Source organism: Channa argus, chromosome 14, assembly GCF_033026475.1.
Source record: "Channa argus isolate prfri chromosome 14, Channa argus male v1.0, whole genome shotgun sequence".
Lineage (NCBI taxonomy): Eukaryota > Metazoa > Chordata > Actinopteri > Anabantiformes > Channidae > Channa > Channa argus.
In genome coordinates, this window is record NC_090210.1 from 3257914 (window position 1) to 3279538 (window position 21625).

Genomic DNA, 21625 nt, shown 5'->3' on the forward strand with positions numbered 1-21625 from the left:
AGGAATCCCAGCGATTTGACTTGACTGCTGAGCTGGATGCTATAGTGTGTATGTTTGCGTGTGTGTGGGGGGTCAGTGTTGTGACAACTCTGAAATGTGCTTCCACTCAGCACCAGGGTGTTAATTTGAGCCCTCCGCTATGAGCGCCAGCCTCTCAGCCTTGAAGAATGCTAATGGTGCATAAGTGCTAATGCCTGGGATCATTACTCACTTTGTCTAGATGCCACAGAGCGTGTCACGCATAGTTGGTGTCTTCATGCATGTACTGTTGCAATGGAAGATTTTTCTATATTCACAATACACGTTCAGGATCGTGTATTTGTGTGTATCATAGATCCAGAAAGTGTATGCATTGTAATTTCTCAGTGCATTAGATTGGAGGTGTCAGAAGCAATCGCAGGAAGAAACAAGCATGAATTTTTGTGGTTCAGATACGAACATGGAACAGATACAATGACTCTCTCCAATGACTCACTTTTAACACCCTCTTTTCTGTTACTTATTATCAACGCATACACAATCTAGGGCTAGGCAGGACTGAAAGGCCACAAGCATTAAGCTACAGAGCTATAAAAGGTTTCACATACAGCAATAGGTATCGATCTAAAAACGCAGCCTATATTAAATTCTCTGGTGGTGCTCACCCATCACGTTAGTGCTCGTCACCTCATTAGTTGCTATTTATCAGCCCAACTTTTCTTGACATAACATACATATTTTAAATACTCGCCCCCCATCATCCTCTTGCCCTTTTCTTCACCTCCTCAATACAGCTATGCATGCTAAAGCAAACGAAGTAGCAGGTGAATTCATGATAATGTGTGACAATTGTAATCAAATGAAAGCTAGCTGCAATGGCATAATGAGGAGCATGCCCGGTTTAGTAACATGGATACATGAAATAGCAGCATTAGTGTGGGAGCCAGCATTAGAGTTAGTTAAACGCCCACTTTAACAAAACTATTCTTTGCTTCGTACAGTTCACTCATGAAATCGTACAGTTTTGGCCTTCAGCATTTGTTTCTTGGACTGGCAATGCCGTGTTGCCGATATGTACGGACAAGTACACCTTTTGAATGTAATGAAAAAGGCTTCGCCTCTGGGCTCACTTGTTGCTCTTTTGAAAATTCCTCAGGGCTCCCTATCTTGTTTTGTCCCGCCCCCCCCCCTCACTATTCTATAGTGAACAGTACTGAATTTTATAGCCTGTGAGGGTTGGTTGCCAAATCTGATAAAAAAAAAAAAAGTCTAACATTTGTAACACTAGGCAAAGATAGTTCAACTATGATCAACTATGCATGTTTATCACCACTGTGTATGTGAAAAAAGCTTAAAACAGATAGAAATTGTTAAAATAGTCTCCTATTACATTTTACATCCTCATAATAAAACATACAGTTGCTGAATGGAAATCTGTGAATTCATTTTCCCTGGGTCCAGTTTCAACATAAATTAAGTGGAAATAGTTATAGTGATATCTACTCTAGATACACGATTCATTACATTGTAAAACAATTGCAAGCATGACAAATGCAACAAGAACAAAAAAAGAAGACAATGTTAATGTTACTGTTATAATAATATGTTGGTAAGAGCTTTAAAGACAAGATGGACAGATGGAACAGAAAGATTTAATTCAATTTATTAAACTGTATATATGTAATGTATAATATGTAAGCTCCTGCATACAACAATAAGCTGTCAGTAAATAGGATGTTCTGCAGGAAGTGCAATTTAAGAACTTTGATTTTGTAAATATATATTTATATTCCTCAGTGTGCACTATACTCAAGCAGTGAGAGATGGCAATGTTCAGAAAGGTTGATGACAGCTGCTCGCCCTCTCTTCATGTACCATACAGATCCCGTAGTCAGATAGCTCTGCAGACAAGTCTTAACAGAGCTCGTTCCCCAGAAACATGAAAACATCTGAAAACCTGGCAGCAACCCTGATATTTCTGTCACTAAAACATCCCAAGCAGGAGATGCAGAGAAGGTGCCTCGTTATTTAATGAACTGCGTTGTGAGCAAAAGTAAACCCCAATGCTGTTCCTAACTATTCTAAGTACACAACTTTCAGTTTGCTACGTTTCCTAAGACGTGCCAATGTAAACAGCTTCTCTGGTTTAGTAATCTCACACATTTCTTTTCATGACCACGCTTCCAGACCACACCATATCATCATTCATCACAACCACCACCACACCCAGACTGTCGGGCCATCTTACCTGTCTGCTGTGGGTTTGTCAGAGTGGCTGAATTATTATCGTCGAATCTGAGATTTATGCCATTTGAGCATTTGCCGACTGAGCCGTTTACACGCGTGCTGCCGTTCCCCTTCATGGAGCTGTTGTGGTTCGATACCGGCATAAATGTAGGATCCAGGTCCATGATCAGTTGATTCAGCTGGTCGATGGAGTTGTCAATGTCTTTCGTCAAAGATTTGAACTCCTCGTCCCGTTTGCTGTTGTTGTTATTGTTCATTGCAGCCTGTTCCTTGTGGGGTGCGGTGTTTGTCAGAGCATCTACTGTTGTGTCCCTGGTAGGGCCCTGTCGTTCAACAGGCAAGCCTGCTTTGGGTGAAAAGCCCCCCTGTTTGTTTCCTGGGTACCTTTCTGCATCGTTTCCATCATCTGGCATGTAGGTAAACTGTTGTGCGGTAACCATCTGCTGCTGGCGAACCCAAGACTGTGTGGAATAGCTTCCCTGTCTGTAGACATGATGCTTGGGCATGGGAGCACTACTGGGATTACACGAGGCCACAGAGTTGCTCCTGGAGCTGAGACAGACATTTCTAGTGTCTGGATAGGCTCTTTCATACTCCTCCAATGGTGGGGGGGCAGGATTGTGAAGATGGTGGTGGCTTGCCTGCTCCTCCCCTCCTGGACTAACAAAGCCATCGGATAGCAAGGAGTTTTGGCTGCTCTTGTGACAGGAGGATGACAAGGTCCCTAAACTGTCAACACTGCGCAGATCATGACCTGTAATTACCTCATCATCCAGGATGTCGGTTTCCCTCTCTCTGGGACGGGGGTTTCCATTGATGTGCACCTGAGCTGGCACTCTCTGCTGAATGCCCACTCTAGGGCCTTGATCATCCATTTCCACCAGTGAGGGGTCCTCAAGACCAAAGCCACTTAGGAGGCGCTTCAGCTGGACCTTCTCCTGCTGGTTGGGGCCCTGGTTAGCCTTGATGGTGGGAGTGGGGACAGTGGTAACAGGTGTGGGTCGGTCTGCCCACAGGGAAGTGCTAGACAGACCAGAGTCACTGCTGACAGAGAGGGCGTGATCGCTGTGGTCAGGGCTGGAGGTGGTTGTGCGGGCTCCTCTGCCCAATGTGGCCTCCCCTCCACTGGGGCTCCTCTTGTTAGCCGCTTTGTCCTGGGTTAGGCCTTGAGAGCGTGGGGCTGGAAAATAGAAGAGATGCAGCGCTTCATACAGTCAGCTGGTATGGGCACACATACAAAGAGATGCACACAAAAAGCACACAGACAAACACAAAGAGGCACAAAACAACACATAACCTGCCAACATGCTACACAGTCATGTCATCCCACAGACTCCTTCATTTAGACTCTTATTGACAAAACTCAAACACACTCAAGTTCACACTGGACAACAATCTATTGCACATTTCAGACAACACAGAGCATCTCACAAGTAGTCTTGGCAGGTAAAAACATTATCAAACTTTCAGAGAGAAATGTCAATCATGTCAGTTAATTAAGATGTGAGAAAAAAAAAACTGTTCTGATTTCAAACAGAGGTATTTCAGTCATCCTAACAAGTTCTCTCTCCCATCAGGCCTCCAGGTGAACTGCTAAGGTGTTTCCAGCAGACAAAGGTCCCTCGTGCTAAGGCCATTCAAAAGGGTGTTAAGTCATCTCTATGCCACTACAACAGGCAGACAGCTGACCCCTGCATTCCTCACCATACTGTGATTAAGCCACCCTACTCCATCTCGGCTGCCCCTTGACCCCCAGCATATGTCCAAACAATCTACTTAATCCTCAGCAGAAGAAAAAAAAAAACAACAGTGGCCAGGTTTTATGTGAGGCAGGGTCAAATCCATCACAGCATAAACAGTTAAAAAAAAATAAAAAATCAAACACAGCCTTGTTAGACTCACGTAAATTAAGAGCTGGAGGAAAATTCCAAGTGCATGTGATCAGCGTTGCTAAGTAAGTTAAACTAGTGTTTCAATGTCACTCTGCCCAATGCCTAAACAAAAGAAAGCTTCTCTCTCAACCTACTGCCTAAAGTGCTTGCCTTTAAGTAAAACCATGACTGAAGGATCTGAATACCAGACTTGCATGATAAAAGCTTCCCCTCCTCCTCTGAAGAAAGCTGCTATATGCATGGCTTTTCTCCTGCTTGCACAAACACACCAGTATAACCTGCATCCAGCCTTGAACAGCCTTGGGTCAAGCCTCCGTGCAGGTCAGTTCCGCTGGGGGATTTCCATCAAATCCCTCTTGTAAAATTCCTCTTGGCAAGGTGCGAGCGGGATTTGAAACAGATGTTTCCCCTTTGCCTCAACACTGGCTACCTTTCTCTTTTTTTGTCGTCCCGTCATCGTCCTAACTCTTTTCTTTTTCCTCCCCCTCACAAAAAAAAAAAAAAAAAAAAAAGCGTCTTACCTTGTAAGCCTCTGCCAGGTAAGCACACAAGACAATCGTTCTGTCCAGTACAACAACATTAGAAGAGTAAAAGAAGCCATGCAGACAGATGAAAGTGGGCATGGCTTCTAAATAGTAGATATGCTCAGGGTCGAACAAGTTGGCCCTGCTTTCTTCCTCTGCTGAGAAGGTGAGAGTGTTTGCACTCCCCATAAAGGGGGGGGGGGGGGGGGGGGCTTGAGATCTCCAAATAAGGGCAGAGGAATGTAAACACAAAAGGCGGGATTTAGGTTTAAAGGCGGGCTGGAGGAAAGCAGTAACCCGACCTCTTGCCCTGCGTTAAGGGACTACCCCACTGGGTTAGAGAAAAGGGGGAAGAAGAGGGGGAAAAAAGAAAGAGGGGGGGCGGTCTAACGAAGATTGGAGAATGAAAACAACATTCCAGCGGCTCCAGACTTTTTTCGCCCTGTAAAAAGACACATTTTAATTAAAGGAATCCTTGCCTTGTACTTGTGCTCTGGGCAATTTTCACGAAACGCAGCAACTAAGCTTGTTTACTCGTGTCATGAAAGGACATGTCTCTACTCCTCTATGTAGAATATCACCATGAAACAGATGTGCCCTGATCTTATGGGGGGTCGAACAATTGTTTTCAGAACTCTTTCACTATTTCACGCTAACAAGCAAATAAATGGTTAACCAACTATGTTCTTAGCTACTGAACTCGTGAAAATCAGCACAAGCCATATCAAGCATTCATCGTGTTGGTTGTTATGGTATGGTCAGTCCCTGAAGAAGCCACCAATTACAAAGCAGAGAGTGATGAGACCACCACTGTTCCTCTAGCTGTTCTTTCTTGCTCTATCACAGGAGGAATTCTGGCTGTGCATAATCATGCAGTGACACAACCCTATCCATTCCTTCTCACTTACTACCATGCTGCACCTTTAAAATGCCAAGACCCTGAGTCAAAACAATAATGATGATCACCATTCTGCCCCTCTTACAACCACGCTTCTAAAAAAAAAGAAAGAAAAGAGGTGAATTCGGTTGGGAAAAAAAAAAAGGGAAAAAAAAAAGGGAAAAAAAAAACACATTAAACTACCTCTTAACAAAACCCACATCATTTCTTAGGACTTCCTGTCAATATGGATAGGTTAAAGTTAGAAGTTTAAGCCCAAATAACCATCGAAATAATCAAATGGCTTTGTTTTCATCTTTACTTTATTGGATGTGTGTTAATCTCACATATTGCCTGAAAATAAAGTACCCCAGACTTATCTTGTTACATTTCAGCTGTTCATTTCTGAAACCAGGCGTTAGCCAAGCCACTCAGACAATGAACTGCTTCAAAAGCAAACTTTAGTAAAGACCCTTAGAGGATAACAAACCTTTAAAATTTAACTCTTAAGGGGGACATATTATGCTGTTGCTCATATTTATATACTGTAGTGTCATTAAGTTCCAAAACTGTGAGAAACTGCTGTGACATGTTCATGTATGAACACTGTGGAGGTCCATTCATAGACTAAGATGCAACCAAAGGGCTTTGCTTTTAAGTTACAGAAAAGGTCTGTTCCCTTGATTGTGTGCATTGGGTCAAGTGATGGGAACCAAGTGACAAGCAGCAGCACAGCACCAGTTTGAAAGAAAGCCTTTACTTTGGTGGAGAACATGATGTCGACTGTGTAAAGTGTTATGCTTTTGCTACTTTAACCAGTATTTTCAGATCTATTTTATTTGCTAAAAATACACTTTTTTATTTTTTAAATACAGTGTTTTTGTCAATTTAAAATTGTGGCGTAAATATTGTATTAAAGGACTTGTGGGATTAAAGTAATATATTTATATTACATTTCCATCACAAATCAGTCGATATGGACTCTGCAAACACAAGACATTTTTCTATGTGACAGTCAAACTTTATTAGAGTCCAAAGATCACCAGGTAATACACAGTATTACCTTAGTATATTAAAGGGTAATATACAAACAATACATCGACCAGGTTTATGTCAATAATTGTCTGAGGAAATGAAAAACAACTCTGTGAAACATGGACAAGTTGGCACAGCTAGAGAAACTACATGTTTAAAGCAACATTACGCCTTTAATTCTCTTAACATGCTGCAGAATATAGGTCCATGCAAGTTGTTACTTTATTATAATGGTACTTGTTCAATGTAACTACTGTGCCGAGTCGAGTTAAAACACGAGAATACGATGACTTCTGCAAATGTCTTAACTATGATAATAATGATTTAAATTAATACACAATGCTAACATTGCTGCTAACAAGCCATCTCGTTATATCCTGACAACAAACGTTTTCTAGTTTACTGGCCTACAATATGTAAGTCACAATATTTAAGTCATTTGCATGTGAAGACATATTAGACCAATATAATGATCAGATTCCCTTTTGATTTTGGACTGAACATGTGAGTTTTTTAGTTTCGATGCAATAATTGAGGTCATATTCATGTTAGAAACTCTGCTACTCTCAGTTAACGTGTTTTCCTGGCTACACGGATCCCGGTCTTGAAACATGGCCCTCTGTGTATGTTGAGCATCAGTGTACAATTGGAATTGGTTACCAGACTCAAAAACTACCCCCGGTCACTTTTCAAGCTTCTGGGTTTGCTTTGTCGTTGCGAGGCCCACTGCATTAGTGTTTCTCTCACCAGTCCTGCCCACACATTCATACTGATGATGGATGATGTCACAGACGTAAAACATACTTTTCCAGCTTTGTGGGCTATAGAGATGTTTTTTATTCCAATACTGCAAGTTGCCATCAGGAAAGCTGAAAGGCTGAGTGACAATGTTGTAATCATCATCTATTAAATAATCTATAGTTGGTACCTACTAAAATATGATAAATCAGAGCAAATAAGGGTTTTCAAGTAAGCGGCCTAAAAGACAAAGTCTCTGAAATGGACCATTTTAGACAGGCAGAAAAGAGGCGTCACAGCAAGAAAAGAAAAGAAAAGAAAAGAAAAGAAAAACCTTCTTGACGTACTGGGGAAAAATATGACCCTGAAAATGAACTTAATATGTCCCTTTTAATTCACAAATGGGGAGAAACTCACACTTGCGATTGAAGAAATGCCACTTAATAAATGAGGTTCTCTTTTCACAACCTTAGCACTATGGTGCCAATGATTGTTTAGGCTTCCTCCTAGACACCCACTTCTGAGTGACTTAGACTTTGAGAGAAACTGGACCAGCCAGACAACTGGTTGTAAGTAGATGCTGAATTCCAGCAAAGCTCTTACTTCTCCCTCTAAGATGTAATGTTTACATGAGAAAACAAGGCAGTAAATATCCCACATGAATGCACTGGAATAAAAGCAAGAGATAAAATGTCTCCTTTGTTGATGCCTTCGTTTCACTTTGATGCTGTTCTAAATAGGAGTGGTTGGTCTTTCACTGCTTTGCCAGAAGTGTGCCTAAACATTTACATGGCCATTTTGGGGTATTTAAAATGAAATTTTAAAAGCCAGCTTATTTTGTCAAGCTGGTTATAAAAGTGCTCAATGAATACTGGGAAAGGGTGGGTCTGTGTTTTAATGCCACCACCACGTCGCTCTATTCTGGGAGGCTGTTGTGAATTCTGTGGTTGAGTGGAGAGCAACAACCACAGTTACGATGGGACGCCCCGACACGATGGCTCTCTGCGTGAGTCTGCGTGCATGTGAGTGTAGGCGGTAGTGCGTGTGTGTGTGTGTGTTGGTTGAACTATGCCTTTTTATTTAAGGAAACAACAAAAAAGAAATCTCCTGAGAACGACGTTTGCTCTGAACCTAGCATTCCCTACATACAACAACACTCCTCCCAATCCTTCACAAAGAAACAACACTGCTTGTCAAACCCATCATACTGCAACCGTATGATTTCTTACACCGAGGTAAATTTTAGCTTCCATTTCCTTCCCTCACCATTATAAAAGTCTTGTTTCCACAAGGCCTGCCTGTCTGTCTGCATTTTAAATCCCAATTATGAGTAATAAGTCCTGCTACCAACTATTGCAACATAAACCAAGCTGGTGGTGGTCATGTGTGCATGTTAATGCAATCCCACTGCAGGCTCAGAAAAACATGACCTGTCACGCCGTGTTAGCTTCTTTAAAGAAAGAGTTTGCATGTGTGTTTGTGTAAGTGAGAAGCAAAGACAACACATTTAATACTTCTTCCATTTGTAAAACAGCCTGTGATATTTTAACTCCGATAGCATCTGATGCATTAGGCAGACCATGGAAGTGTTGTAACAAAGTATTGTGTCATGTAGTGACTGATGTTGGGTAGCAGTAACAGTACCTTCCCCATCAAAGATGTTCTGGTAGGAGTCCCAACGTGTTAGAGGATCTGCTGTGTTGTAGTCCACAATAACGTCTGCTCCATTTTGCCACCTGTTGGCACCTGGACCCCCAAAACAACAATTATATACAGTATACAGTATATACAGTATCTATGAGTTTTTTCACAGGGAGTGGCACCAATCACTGTGATTTGTCATTGCTGGAGGCAGCAAAAAGTAGGATTGGAACCAAGCAGGATGTTTTTGCATAAGTATTTCCTCATATTTTGCGAGATAAAAATAGTTTACACATTTTCAGGTTTGAAAGCCTCACAATGATTAAGTGTAAATTTATCAAAAGGTGTTAATTAAGAAGCTATAGCATGCAGGTAGGTATCTTAGCTTAAAACAGAACAAGATAAAAGAAAATTATTATTCATTTAACATTTTGCTTTTTACTGCGTGAGCAATAAACAAAGTAGACATAATGTGTTAACTGTTACAACCACACTGTTAAAATCATATTTACATTGGGACGAGGAAAAATAGTGACATCCCATCTTTGATCAAAAATAACATCACATTCCTCACAGACTGCCAAACCAAGAAATCTGACTCTAGGAGAACTAAGTCATATTACTGTAACTTAAAGTTACATATCATATTTAGGCATTAAATACTGACCCTGCATACACACACACACACACACACACACACACACACACTACACTACAACACACTACAGTCCCACAGTTTCACTACTGTGGGGATCTGGGCAGCACATGCTGTGTGTCTTTACGTCTCTGTCAGCACGCACTTCACACTACATTTCCCCTCTGCAGCATTCCACATCAGTGCTCACCAGGGTGCAGAGGGGGAGGAAAACGACACAAGACGCCACCACAGGGGGAAATACAGAAAGCACTTTGCCTGTTTTTCCAACTACCTCTCTGTGTTGCAAATTCTTAAAAAAAAACAAAAAAACAACTACATTGAAGAAGCTACCTGAAATTCTCTCTGGCCCGTCTGAAAACACCAGCTCCACTTTACCATAATCTGGAAATCTGGAATCTGGAATGTAAACACACAGAGAAATGGGCCATTTTAATTGGAAAGATGAATGGTGCTGTTTGTAAATGGAATTCTCAGTCACGTAACATGTTTGTGAAAACACGATTATTGGTCTCAGAGTGCCAAGCCTAAATTACGTCCAGACTGAACCTTGCAGATGCTGCATGGAGCAGATCAGTTGCCATAAACTGGTGGCAGGTTGAGGCCTGCACTCAGGATTTTTTTCACATCTACCTTTGTTGGCATTCTCCATGTCCTCTTTTTCAAACATCAGGTTGTAGCCCTGCACTGCTCCCGTGTGGAACTGCAGCCGGAAAATTACTTCACGCTCTGAAGTTAGGTCACTTTTGTGATAGCATTTAATCTACAGAACGGAATATACAAAAACATTGCAATTACTAAAACCAGTACTGATGCCAGGATGTTTCACAAGTCAATCTTTCTGTTTTCCTACCATGATGTCCCCTTTTAGAAGCTGGGCAGGCTCCAGGGTGATGCATACACGGTCTCTGTGGCCTGGACCAATATGACTGTAACAAAAACAACAGAGCCAGAGTTTGGAAGCAATCACAGATATTTACCGAAGGCAGTAAGTCAAAGTTAAAATCAGCATTAAACTAAGTTAAACAGTAAATTGCTTTGAAGTATTCCAGCATTCTTTGAAGTAAACAATAATTCTAAATTACTGTACCACATGTGTAAGTTACTCACTAGACTCCAGATGAATACACTGCTTGCATACCCTGGTAAACCTTGATGTACGGTCGACATACTGGGGAAAAAAAAAAAAGAACAATTCTAAATTCAATATAAAATGGCCTAAAACAGTCCATCAGAAAAGATATTCATGAGTACCCCCCTCTGTTTTGCTCACAGGTATAGTGTGATAAGCTGCTGTTGTGAGAACAGGATTTCTGCTCCACGATGTGACGAAAACCGCTGTTGTTTCGGGGAAATTAGTGAAAACAGCTATTTAAATGTAAGTGTGTGTGAATTCCCATGGGTTTTACTGGACACCCATAAAGATGTCCGTCTCTTCAGCTTATAGAAGCTCCTCTATCTGTCTGTGCATGCATGTGTGTATTGGAAAAAGAGAAAGATGTAAAGTACAGATAATTCTCCCACATGTTTACTGCTCCAACTCTGATGTGGTTGTGTCTGGATTCTTTTATACCATTGTGGCAGCAGCAACCTTATTTTCATTGGGAACTGCAGCTGTGTATAGTGGTAAACAAAATGAGTTTCACCTCCAGTGGCGTCGAAGTTTGGTATCCCATGAATGATGACGCAGTGCAGGAACAAGGGGGAGGCATTGATCTTCATGGATCCACTTAAAAGACTACTGAGGATCCATACATACCTGAAATGAAAGCATAGGAGTAGAAGTAGTCAACAGAGGTCAAGATATCCTGTCTTTTAATCTTTACGATGAATCCTACACTTCCCATGATGCAAACTTGTAATCATTTTCACATAACCCCCAGTAACAACACTTGATATCATGATTGATAACAATGATTTGTGATTTTACAGAAATGTATGTGCAGTACTACAGTATATAACTGTTTCCTGTGACATCCTGGACTATCCAGTGGCTGCCTGCCTACCTCTAAGACACAAGATGAAACGAGTTAATAGGAGAGCTTCGCCCTAAACAGAAGCCAGTACCAGGCCTTTCCCACTCTCATTTCATGAACAACAATAACAAGGCTTTTCAGTGAAACATTAACACACTCAAAAGTTTTTGTCTTGAATCAGGTGTGTTTGGGAGACTCAAATGTGTTTGGATGGAGGCGGCCAAACAACACACGGTTAGATGTATGTTGCTATACAGAAGGGTGTGCTTATGTTTTGGGTGTTACCGTTTCTGCGAGGGTGTCATCAGAGCTGAGACCTTATCATCGTAGTATTTCCTCATGGCAAAGCGGTCCAATGCCTGATCAGCACTTTTCAGGGAGACAGAGAGAGACACATTAAATGCTTTAGGTAATTATGACTGAAGAGAGATTGCACTCTGCTGCACTATAATTGAATGGTGTTAACCCTGACTTCAATTAGGACAACGCACACACACACACACACACACACACACACACACACACACACACGGACACGGACACATAATGGGGACGAGTGAAAGTAACCAGAGAGACAGAGAGGAAGAGAATGCCAGCCTTAGGTAAACACGGAGGGGGAGAGGAGGACAGCGAGGGGACAGTGTGTGTGCACAGCACTGCTATTCAGAAAGGCGTAAAACCAACAGGCTCAGGCGCCTTTTCACCACAGCTCTATTTTCCTCTCGATGTCCCTCTGTCTGTTTCTATTCCATTGTAAATGTGCCTCATTGTTTTCCTATCTCCTCCTCCACTTCTCTTTTGCCCTCTGTCTTTCGCATTCACCTTATTAATCCATAAATACTAAGATGATGGCCATATGAAGGCTGATGTGTGCTCATGTCACTGTGACTGCTGCGTGCAGACACATTCTACAATACTGGCATCACACCAGGCAGTCTTTCCAAAACTGCCGGTTTGTATAGAGGTAAACAATGTGAGAGGTTTGGTATCCCATGATCACGCTGCTGCTCAGTAAAGCTCCTCAATTTCTCTGACAATAGTTCGAAAACCATGATGAATAGATTTCATGTAACTGAGACTGTGGTCACAAGTTATTACAGTAACTAATGTGTTTCCAGGTTGATTCATGCAATTCAATATGGCATGATTCACAGCTTAAACTGTGTGGTTTTCCTTTGAATTTGAAAAGAGATCCCTTTCCTTTGAGTCACATTCTGAATCACCTTGACCCTCGAATCAAAGGGAGTAAATTAATCACCTGTGGTTAGGCAACGACATTGCTTGTGGTCTACAAAATGAGTCTTGATGGACTGTTGTGGCTTGTTGTTATTGTTTACTGCCAACTGTGAGTGGGCACACGTGTATTATGATCAATTCTGATGTCAGTGCAAACAGTTATGGTAACTTAACATCAACAGTGTAGACACACAGCAGCGGTTACCTGGCTGATACATCAGTAAAATGCACAAATGATGAAATGACAACACCAATTCGACCTTTGCCACCCTAAAAGGAACAAGAGACGACAGGAGATTATTTAGTACACATGCAGCACTTGCTGTTCTTCCATTTTTATACGATGCATATCTGTGTCCATATAGGCGCCTGACTACAAGTGTAAGACCATCTTCACAAAATCTTTAAAAAAATATTTGACAAATTCAAGACAGAACCTTAACAAGAGATTTTCACCTTGCAGTGTATCACTGCCACATGCAGAGGGTCGGCATTGAGCCAGCTCTCCATGGCCTTACAGATAGTGCAGATTTTATCCAGAGGTGGAGCATGCAGATCAGGCCAGCCTGTGTCCAGGGTCTAAAAAACACATTATACGCAGTGAACAAATAACGTTATCATTACAGAGCTTATTCTCTACGCCCATCTATTAGCAATCAATAACACGCAGTTTTGTAACTGGTAAGACACAGTTGGCCAAAGGGGATGACCAAAGATCTATTTGGGCAATGAATTGTGTTTGGTGGATATCCAGATTGATTTATACTAACACACATTATCCTGATGGAGCTTTATAAACTTGTGCTAGTCACGTAAACCTACCTTTGGGTTCATTTTAGAGAGCTCATGTCTTCTCTCTGACAGGTTGATAATCTGAAGAAAAAACACAACAAATCCCTGTAACCAACAATTTCTAAAAGACACTTCTGCTTTGTAGCACATTCTTAAACTATCATGATCAACAGATAAGCTAATCCCTCTTAGATCAATACTTTAAAGTCAAAATATTGTGAAACCCCATCAGCTCTGACATCAGTAATGTTTGGACTTTGACACATGGTGACATGATGACCAGCACTGACCAGGTAGTTATCTGCATGCTTGGATCGTAGCATTCGTATAACATCCTTCAGGTTATAAGTGTAGATCTCCTCTGAGCAACCCCGGGGGAAGGACACAGCGATGATGCGTTCTGTAATATACGTGAGGTCGAGTTCATATCCCTCCTCCATCCTGAATCTTGAGATCTTCTATTAAAAACAACAAAGCAGAGAAATGTAGGCAAGATTTTTCAAATATCTCATACCATACTTTAAGCAACTTTACTCAGGTCAATATTTGATGGTCAAAGTCCTCAACTATAGTCACTGTGTCTAGGTTCCTGTGCAAAAAGCTTTAAAGAACGACCTCAATCACAGATTGCATGACAGAGTGTCTTGTTTGCTCTGCGGCAGTCAGTAGTGTGCGTCACAAAAACCGCCTTGGTTGAAAGGAAACAATACGTATGAACATGTGAGAAAGTTATCGGCTCTGCAATACAGTACAGTGGTATCAAAAGACTGAATCCTAGCAATCTTGCTACCACAGCCACTCAGTCAGAGCTACATTGACAAAAGAAAAAAAAAAAGAACTTTCAAAGAATTCCGGTTGAAACCAGTTGCTGTAAATCCCTGAGCGATGGTGTGTTCCTGTGACCTCATGGCCATGAACTTCCTGCAGTGGTGGTCTGCAGGGAGCCCGTCTCTCACCCACACCCACAGACACATCCCTTAGTTTCTTATCTAGTCTTATCTCCTGTATATTTTGTGCTGCTTTTATCAAGTTAACATGTCAAACTACTCCCTGTTTCCATCTTATTAACCGCTGTTTCTCCCTGTTTTCATAGGATTGTAAAAGTGATGTGTTAGGTTGACTGTTGATCTAACAAAACAAGCTGGAAACTGTAATCTTAGGATTTTGGATACTGAGTGATTTTTTTTTTAAACAATATCCTTACAATTTATTTATTTAAGACCTAAATTTAATTAGAGAAATGATGGATGTATTGGTTTCATCAAGTTTGGCATAAGGCTAAAACATTTTTTGTGGTTTTTAACAACTCTTGGCTTGTTTTAAGGTGCCTATGCTGATTGCAACAATGAAATATTATACTTGAGGGTCAGTTATTCATAATACCTTTCTGGTTAAATTCTAATTTGTAAACTATTTTGTGTGTTGTGTGTAGTCCTGACTTTGTGTGTGCCTTGAGATGCCTTTGTTGTGAATTGGTGCTGTATAAATAAAGTTGAATTGAATTTTCCTGTAAGTCAAATTGAAGACTATACTAATTAAGTTTCCTTGATAAATAAAGGTTATAGGCCTCAAACAAACAAATGAAAAAGCAGTTTGTCTCCTTTTTCTAATAATTTTAAGAATGGGTGGGGGGGGGTCATAGTAACAACAACAGAGACTAGTTATATATAGGTTAAAACTTAATCAAATAAAGTACAAGTTGGGCTAAGGACTCCTTTCTGTAGGCAGGAAATAGGTAGTACTCTATATATGGCTACACAATGGCTGTTAGGATGTGCATACCTTAATAATTTTTAATGTATTTACATTTGTGTCTTATGCCTTTTAAGATTTGATTATGCTGTTGTCAATCAAACTTTTCACTGTGTTGACTTCCTGAAAAAAAAAAGTTATCTTCAAAGTTTCATTTCATGGCATCTATTTTTTTTGTAAATCACCTAATCAGTTAATATTCCGTTTCCGTTCATATTGTATTCCTGACAAAATCGTGTATTCTATGACTAAAATACTGACACAGAAAAAGTATATATCTTTGCCATCGTAAAACATTACTTCTGGTTAATTAATCAATCAGATTTAAAACAAACACTTACACTCTTAAGCAAAAGCATTCCTAAAGTTGCCAGGGACATCACCATCTCGATTGACATCTACCGTTTCTGTCAAGAATGTCTGTCAATTAGGTGAAGGCAATGACTGGAGGCTACAGCCCAACACTGTGAAGGGGACCCGGGAGCCATAAAATAGAGACAGAGTAACCACAGCTTAAACCAACCGCCAGAGCGTAATGAAAGAGGCCATGTGTGTGAAGAGGTCATCACTCGGGGAATGGGGTTGGGTGTTTTGAGAGTGTGTGCTGGTGGAAGTGGTGGGAGCAGGGGGAAGAGGTCCTGTGGGATTGCTGGATCTAATGGCAGGGGGTTAGTTTATTTCCCCTGAGACTCTAAGGAAGAACTGCTGATAAATGGGAAATTAATGAAGAGGTCGACTAGTCCTAACCTCTGTGTATCTCCAGGGCATGAAGACCTAGTATGAATGAGTGAATAAATATACATTTATTTACATCTCATACACCCACAGGTGTCCGGCAGCCATTGATTTACAAGACACAGGTTCTATTACTATTCTATTAAGGAAAAATGAGAGAAATCCCCAGACATTGTCCTATATACCTGCTACAGTCAGAATACAAGCTATCCACAAAATAATTTAAACATACAGTGCTCTCATCGCTCCTCTGCTGGAGCTGAATGAAAACATCCGGTTTCCAAGGCCAAGGGCAAAATACCAAATCCCCACTGAGCACGGAAAGACCTCTGGGGTTCGAATATATTTGCTTAATAATACAGTACGTCCTCAGTTTTGTTTAGATTAACAGTTCTTCTTAACACGTTTGAATAACAAAGATTTCAAATAATATACACAAAAAGGCAACGTATCTCTAAATTTAGTATAGTGCATACTGTTAACTGAAGTTCAAAAAAAAGTCATTCTCAAGTTCTCCTCTAATTGGATAATTTTTGTAAATGTTGTGGAAGTGTGAAAGTAACCGCGCTTTGATGGTTTCTGATCAATCCTTAAATTCTTTATGAACCACAAATGTGAAACAATTATTAATTTAAGTTTTTGTTTGACCTTTTTGGAAATTTCTTATGAAGAGTTAAGTGAAAAGACAAAAATAAGACCATAAAGAAAAAAAAAATAAAGCTTAACATAAGGACTGGAAACAGGCTGCGTGTACTTAATCCAAACAAAAACTAAAAACAACCTATTGTGGTTTTATAGGGGGTTATGTGAGGGACTATTTCCTAGCCAGAGGCAGCACCTACTTATGTTTGGGCCAAGAAAGAGTTTGGCACACCCACTGTTTTCCACGTGTTGTTTTCACATTTCTGTTTGTTTAGTTTAGACAGAGCTTGGCTCACTGTTTCAGTTTCCATTTTTTTCATGCTAAGCTAAGCTAACCAGCCTGGCATCAGTCTTCTTGTCTACCTTCGGACAAGAAAGCAAATCACCGTTGAGGTATTAATTTGAAAAAGGGGGAATAACTTCTTTCAATGTAGCCACGTAAAGAATAAGCCATATGAAAGATCTGCAAGATGTCTCCATAGGACCCTGTTAAATAAATCAAAACTTCTAAATGCAAACTTAAGGCTTATTAATTTCACATGAATCATTCATGAGCAGCGCTGCAGCAAACATCCTTTTCCTGCTAAGACCTCTCACTTCTCCCAGTCATCACTCAAGCCAACATGAGCGACTTGCCCCAGCATGCACTAAAGGTAATTGCTCTTTAATTTGCACTGACTGCTTTTGTTCCTGGTTTGAGGCACAACATTAGCTTACTAAGGCAGAATAAGCAGTGCCAAGGAACTCAAATCCCAAGCCCACCCATGGCACTGTGAGAGAGCAAGGCTGGTAGAGGAGTGGGGTAAGCAGCAGAGATTTGAGGAGACGGGCTGCCAGGTCTACTGGGAACAAGCTCCAACAGGTTTACTAGGGTCAGGATGTTGGGGGATTAGGGTGTGTCTAGTTTCCCCAGCGCCAGCCCCTACAGGTAAGAGCTTGACTAGGCTGCGTGGGTCCTGTCAGCCACGTTCACACATGCATGACCATCACTTCACCTTCAAATGCCTTTCCTGTACCTCCCCAGAGGAATGCTAAAAATAAATTAATCAAGCATTGCATTTACGAATACAAAAATACAGAGAAGACAGGGGCAGGAGGCCTCATTCAAGTGCTTGTATAAAGCCTCTTTCTATCCCTGGAGCCACACCCATCACCTGGCCCACACTGTTTTGAATCTTCCATTTTGTATAAGCAGGTGAACCATGAGATGAAAGACGCTGGCATCATCTACCAAAACATGAAATGAAGAAGAATCTAAAAATCCGCTCGTCAGTTAGATAGGCTTTAAACGCTGATTCACGGCCAAGTTATGTTAAAAGTGACCTCATAGTTGTTTTCGCTTTGCAGTCCGTCGTGGTGACAAAAGTGGGCAAATACTTTGCATACTTGTCTGTCACCAATAATAAGTCTCACAGGCCCCGCAATAAACCACAGCAACCAAATCCATTTACTGGGAAGTTTATTTGTGTGTGATAAGACTGGTTGCTACATGTCCACCGGCTCTCCAACTATGTTTTTCATTAGCTATCTCTGTGTGCTCATCATCATGTTGACTGCTTTTACATATTTGTACAAATACGTGGTGGAAGAAATAACCATCATAGGACGAGGGAAGGTTCATTCATTGGTTCATTTTTCAATGCCAATTTGTAATTATTATAGAATTCTGGTTTTGTAAAATGTAAAAGTAATGACAAATTCACATTACAACGTAGCATCAGAGCTCAAAGTGAAAGGTTTCTTACGGCAAATGCCGCCAAAGCCAAAAAGTGTCAACTTTTACAAAGTAATAATGCATCAGAAATGTTCCAAATCCTAACACTGGAGAAGTTGCAACCATCAAACTTTAGTCTACATTTACCAAATGAGAGACTTGCATCTAACCGAACAATTATTCCATAATTAAATGGCCCAAAGCATTTTAAAATCAATTAAAGAAAACTACAATATCCACAAACACTAAGCCTGCACACATATGAAAGCAATCAAGGCTCGCTCTTCCCCCTTTCATACTTTAAAATCAAACTAAATTACTTGTGTTGGCTTTAACGTCTGCTCTGTGATTAATGTGTTATGGCAAGAGCCACCATTTTGTGACAACTTGAACATTTTTATGGGTCCATTAAAGTGAAATTATGTATCTGAAATACAAAGATGGGCGCACTAACATTTATCACTAATAGAAAAAAAAAGAAAAAAAAAACTTTTCCAAATAGCACCAAGCCTCCTGTTGCTCAATATGTGAGGTGATAAAGCTCATTCACCCCAGCATGTAGAACGTGTTTTATATAAAAGGAAACATACAGTGGACTAATGGCTCTTTGGGGACTCTGGACAGATTAATGATCTCCTAGCTGTTTTCTGGAAACCTGACTTAACACCCAAAGTGCCATAAATGCTTCAGGAATTGGGGCTGCCTAGGGATGGGAAGGCTGCTGGAATGAAAAGTTGTTGTTTTTTTGGGGGGCTGGTTTTTGACTTTAAGCATTTTTACAAAATATAAAATCTTTTTGTGACCCTTCGGTTTGTTTTGCCAGCACAAGGAAAGAACTCTATATATCTGTTTACCACTCCATCAGATGACAGGACTTGTTCAAACTGAGCAGACTTGTGCCGTGCCCTTGGCTGCTGGCAGTTTCCCCCAGTTGATATTTAGCATTCACACCTAATAGCCATCTAATACTCTTGATACTATCAGCTTCACTGTACCAAAGCACCTTGTATTCATACTTGGCCCAAGCACACACCTCATACTGTGAGATAACACGTCCACAGTGACAAGACAGGTTGGTTTACAGGCCGCGGTGTTTTATGGCCTTTTCCTGTCCGGGGCTTTATGTCTATGCCGTGGCTTTGACACCCATTTACTTTCTGAAGAGCTGAAATAAACAAAACCCTGAGAGCTTTTGGAAAAAGGTCCACGGAATGGGTTTGCAAGGTATTTTGAGCGTGTTTATTTCCTATCCCTGGAACTCTAACATGTATTTGAGCCACATTTTCATAAGATATTTTGAAGGGAATAAAAATGACAGCCTTGGCTCTGAGCAAATCTGTGCCCCCTTAAGCTCCTAAAGTACTCCCTAATTACCGTTTTCTATCCCAAGGTCATAGTGGAATGCGTTCCAAAAAGGATTAAGTTCCCACTCTAGCGCTCTCTTTCCCCACTTTTTTGCCATTCTTGTCCCTTAATTGCTTTCATTCTCCCTCCTTCTTCAGGTCTACTTCTTTCTTTTTAATGGCTTGCATATGTCAGCCAAGTGGCCGTGGCACTGCTGTGACAATGCGAAATGCCTCAGCGCTCCGTCCCATGCTGTTCCTCCGAGGGATAGATCACAGTGTTCTGCTTACAGTACACAACCCCAGCCCTCTGCCAAACCCACCTGTCCAAACTACACTATCAAGATCCCCCATTCATCTGCCAGCCCTTTGTAATTGCCGTCTGTTATCAGCGAGAAGAAAAACGGAAACTTCAGATTTATGACACGCGTTTGTTTTAGCCAGAGGGGCAGATATTGTTCGTGTGACTCTGACCTCTGAAACAAAAACTATAATTGGCAGTTCAAAAATGTTTCTCCTGTTTTACGTGGCCTGTAATTAAAGCTAATCTTGAAAGAGTTTAACCTGCAAAACAGAAATCAGAACAACCTGCAAGGTTTATGTAGCTTTAAGGAAAAGGTGCACAGGAATGTGTAAATGCAGGTGTGTGTGTGTGTGATGTCCAAGTAGACAGGGGGAGGAACTGATATTCAGGTAAAAAGGGCTGTAGCGTCTATGATGTAAGGATGCTTGTACATGTCATCAACAATGGCTGCCCGAGAAGCATAGCCCCAAGGCCAAAAATACCACGCAGCAGCTGAACCTCAGAGAACAAAAAGTCATACTCTCTCATCCTATTTGCCTACATCATTTATCCATCAGCAAGAGTTTGAACAGTCAACAAAGGACAAAGTAGGCCGGTTTCTTTTAGGGCTCCGCTGGGTGCAAGTCTTCCACAGGAATGGCCCCATATGTTTCACATTATAAAAAGGTCTCTAAAACACTATAAGCCACAATAGTAGGGAACCCCAAATTACAGCCATTGCAAAACACAGTTCATTGAGGAAAACATTTAAAAGTAACAAAAAAAAGGCCAAAATATGCTCACTTTAAAAATAAAAAAGCATCATAAGATTAGTGGCAGCACAGTTTGAATGACTCTTCTCTGTGTCTCTTTCTTTCACACACACACACACACACCTGGTTTTAATAGGACTGAAAGCCAAAGTAAATTCAAATAGCAATTCCCCTGTTTTGGTCTCTGAATAAATGCACAAACCCACAAAATGTGACCAAGCAATGAACTAAGCAGAAGGGGAAAATGTGGGATTGTGCTCCACTGTGTGGAAGCATAGTCCCGCTTTTAAGTACCGATCCTTCCTGCCATGACTGACTGAGGAAAAGTTCCCGATTCTGGGTCTCACCTTTGTAAACTGACTTTGGTCCTTCTTCCCCCTCTTTCTTTTTTCCCCACTTCTCCCTTTTGTGAGTCTGAGTGGGGTAAAGTCCCGAGTCCGAGTCCTCAGTCCGTCATACTGAGAGGCTCATTTGTCCTCTGCTGGAATGCGCTGCGAGTCTTCTCCTAGCCCACCGTGTCCCAGCCGGACCCGGAGCTCTCCTCCTTTTCTGCAGCAAAATCAAACCCTGTGCTCGCTTCGTGAAGCGCTGCTGCTCCCGCTGTCGCTGCTCAGCCCCCCGCACACACACACGCACAAACACACACACACTTCCTCCAGCCGCTGCAGCCGCCACAAGTCCTGGCAGGGGGATAGTCCTCCCACTGCGCTGCTGGGTCTGCCTCGCTTGCTCCCTCCCCCTTTCACCTAGCCTTCCCTTGTCTGTGGCCTCCACCCTTTGCCGCACGCAGA

General features: G+C 41.4%; 1 protein-coding gene across 4 annotated transcripts in view; it reads right to left on the reverse strand.

The window, feature by feature from the left end:
• Positions 1–21539, reverse strand: part of LOC137098289 (tensin-3-like) — a 30404-nt gene extending 8865 nt beyond the window's left edge. For 2 of the 4 annotated variants that reach the window (XM_067474387.1, XM_067474388.1), the window contains exons 1-13: positions 21182–21539; positions 13883–14050; positions 13623–13673; positions 13257–13379; positions 13006–13070; positions 11850–11933; positions 11235–11347; positions 10699–10759; positions 10442–10517; positions 10222–10351; positions 9922–9987; positions 8937–9038; positions 2228–3406 (exon numbers count right to left, since the gene is read on the reverse strand). In XM_067474387.1, the coding sequence (XP_067330488.1) occupies positions 2228–3406; positions 8937–9038; positions 9922–9987; positions 10222–10351; positions 10442–10517; positions 10699–10759; positions 11235–11347; positions 11850–11933; positions 13006–13070; positions 13257–13379; positions 13623–13673; positions 13883–14032 (2200 nt within the window). In that variant the 5' untranslated portion in view covers positions 14033–14050; positions 21182–21539. The remainder of the gene's footprint in view (positions 1–2227; positions 3407–8936; positions 9039–9921; positions 9988–10221; positions 10352–10441; positions 10518–10698; positions 10760–11234; positions 11348–11849; positions 11934–13005; positions 13071–13256; positions 13380–13622; positions 13674–13882; positions 14051–21181) is intronic. The other 2 variants (XM_067474386.1, XM_067474389.1) reach the window with 2 other exon arrangements.
• Between the last annotated feature and the right edge of the window lie 86 nt (positions 21540–21625).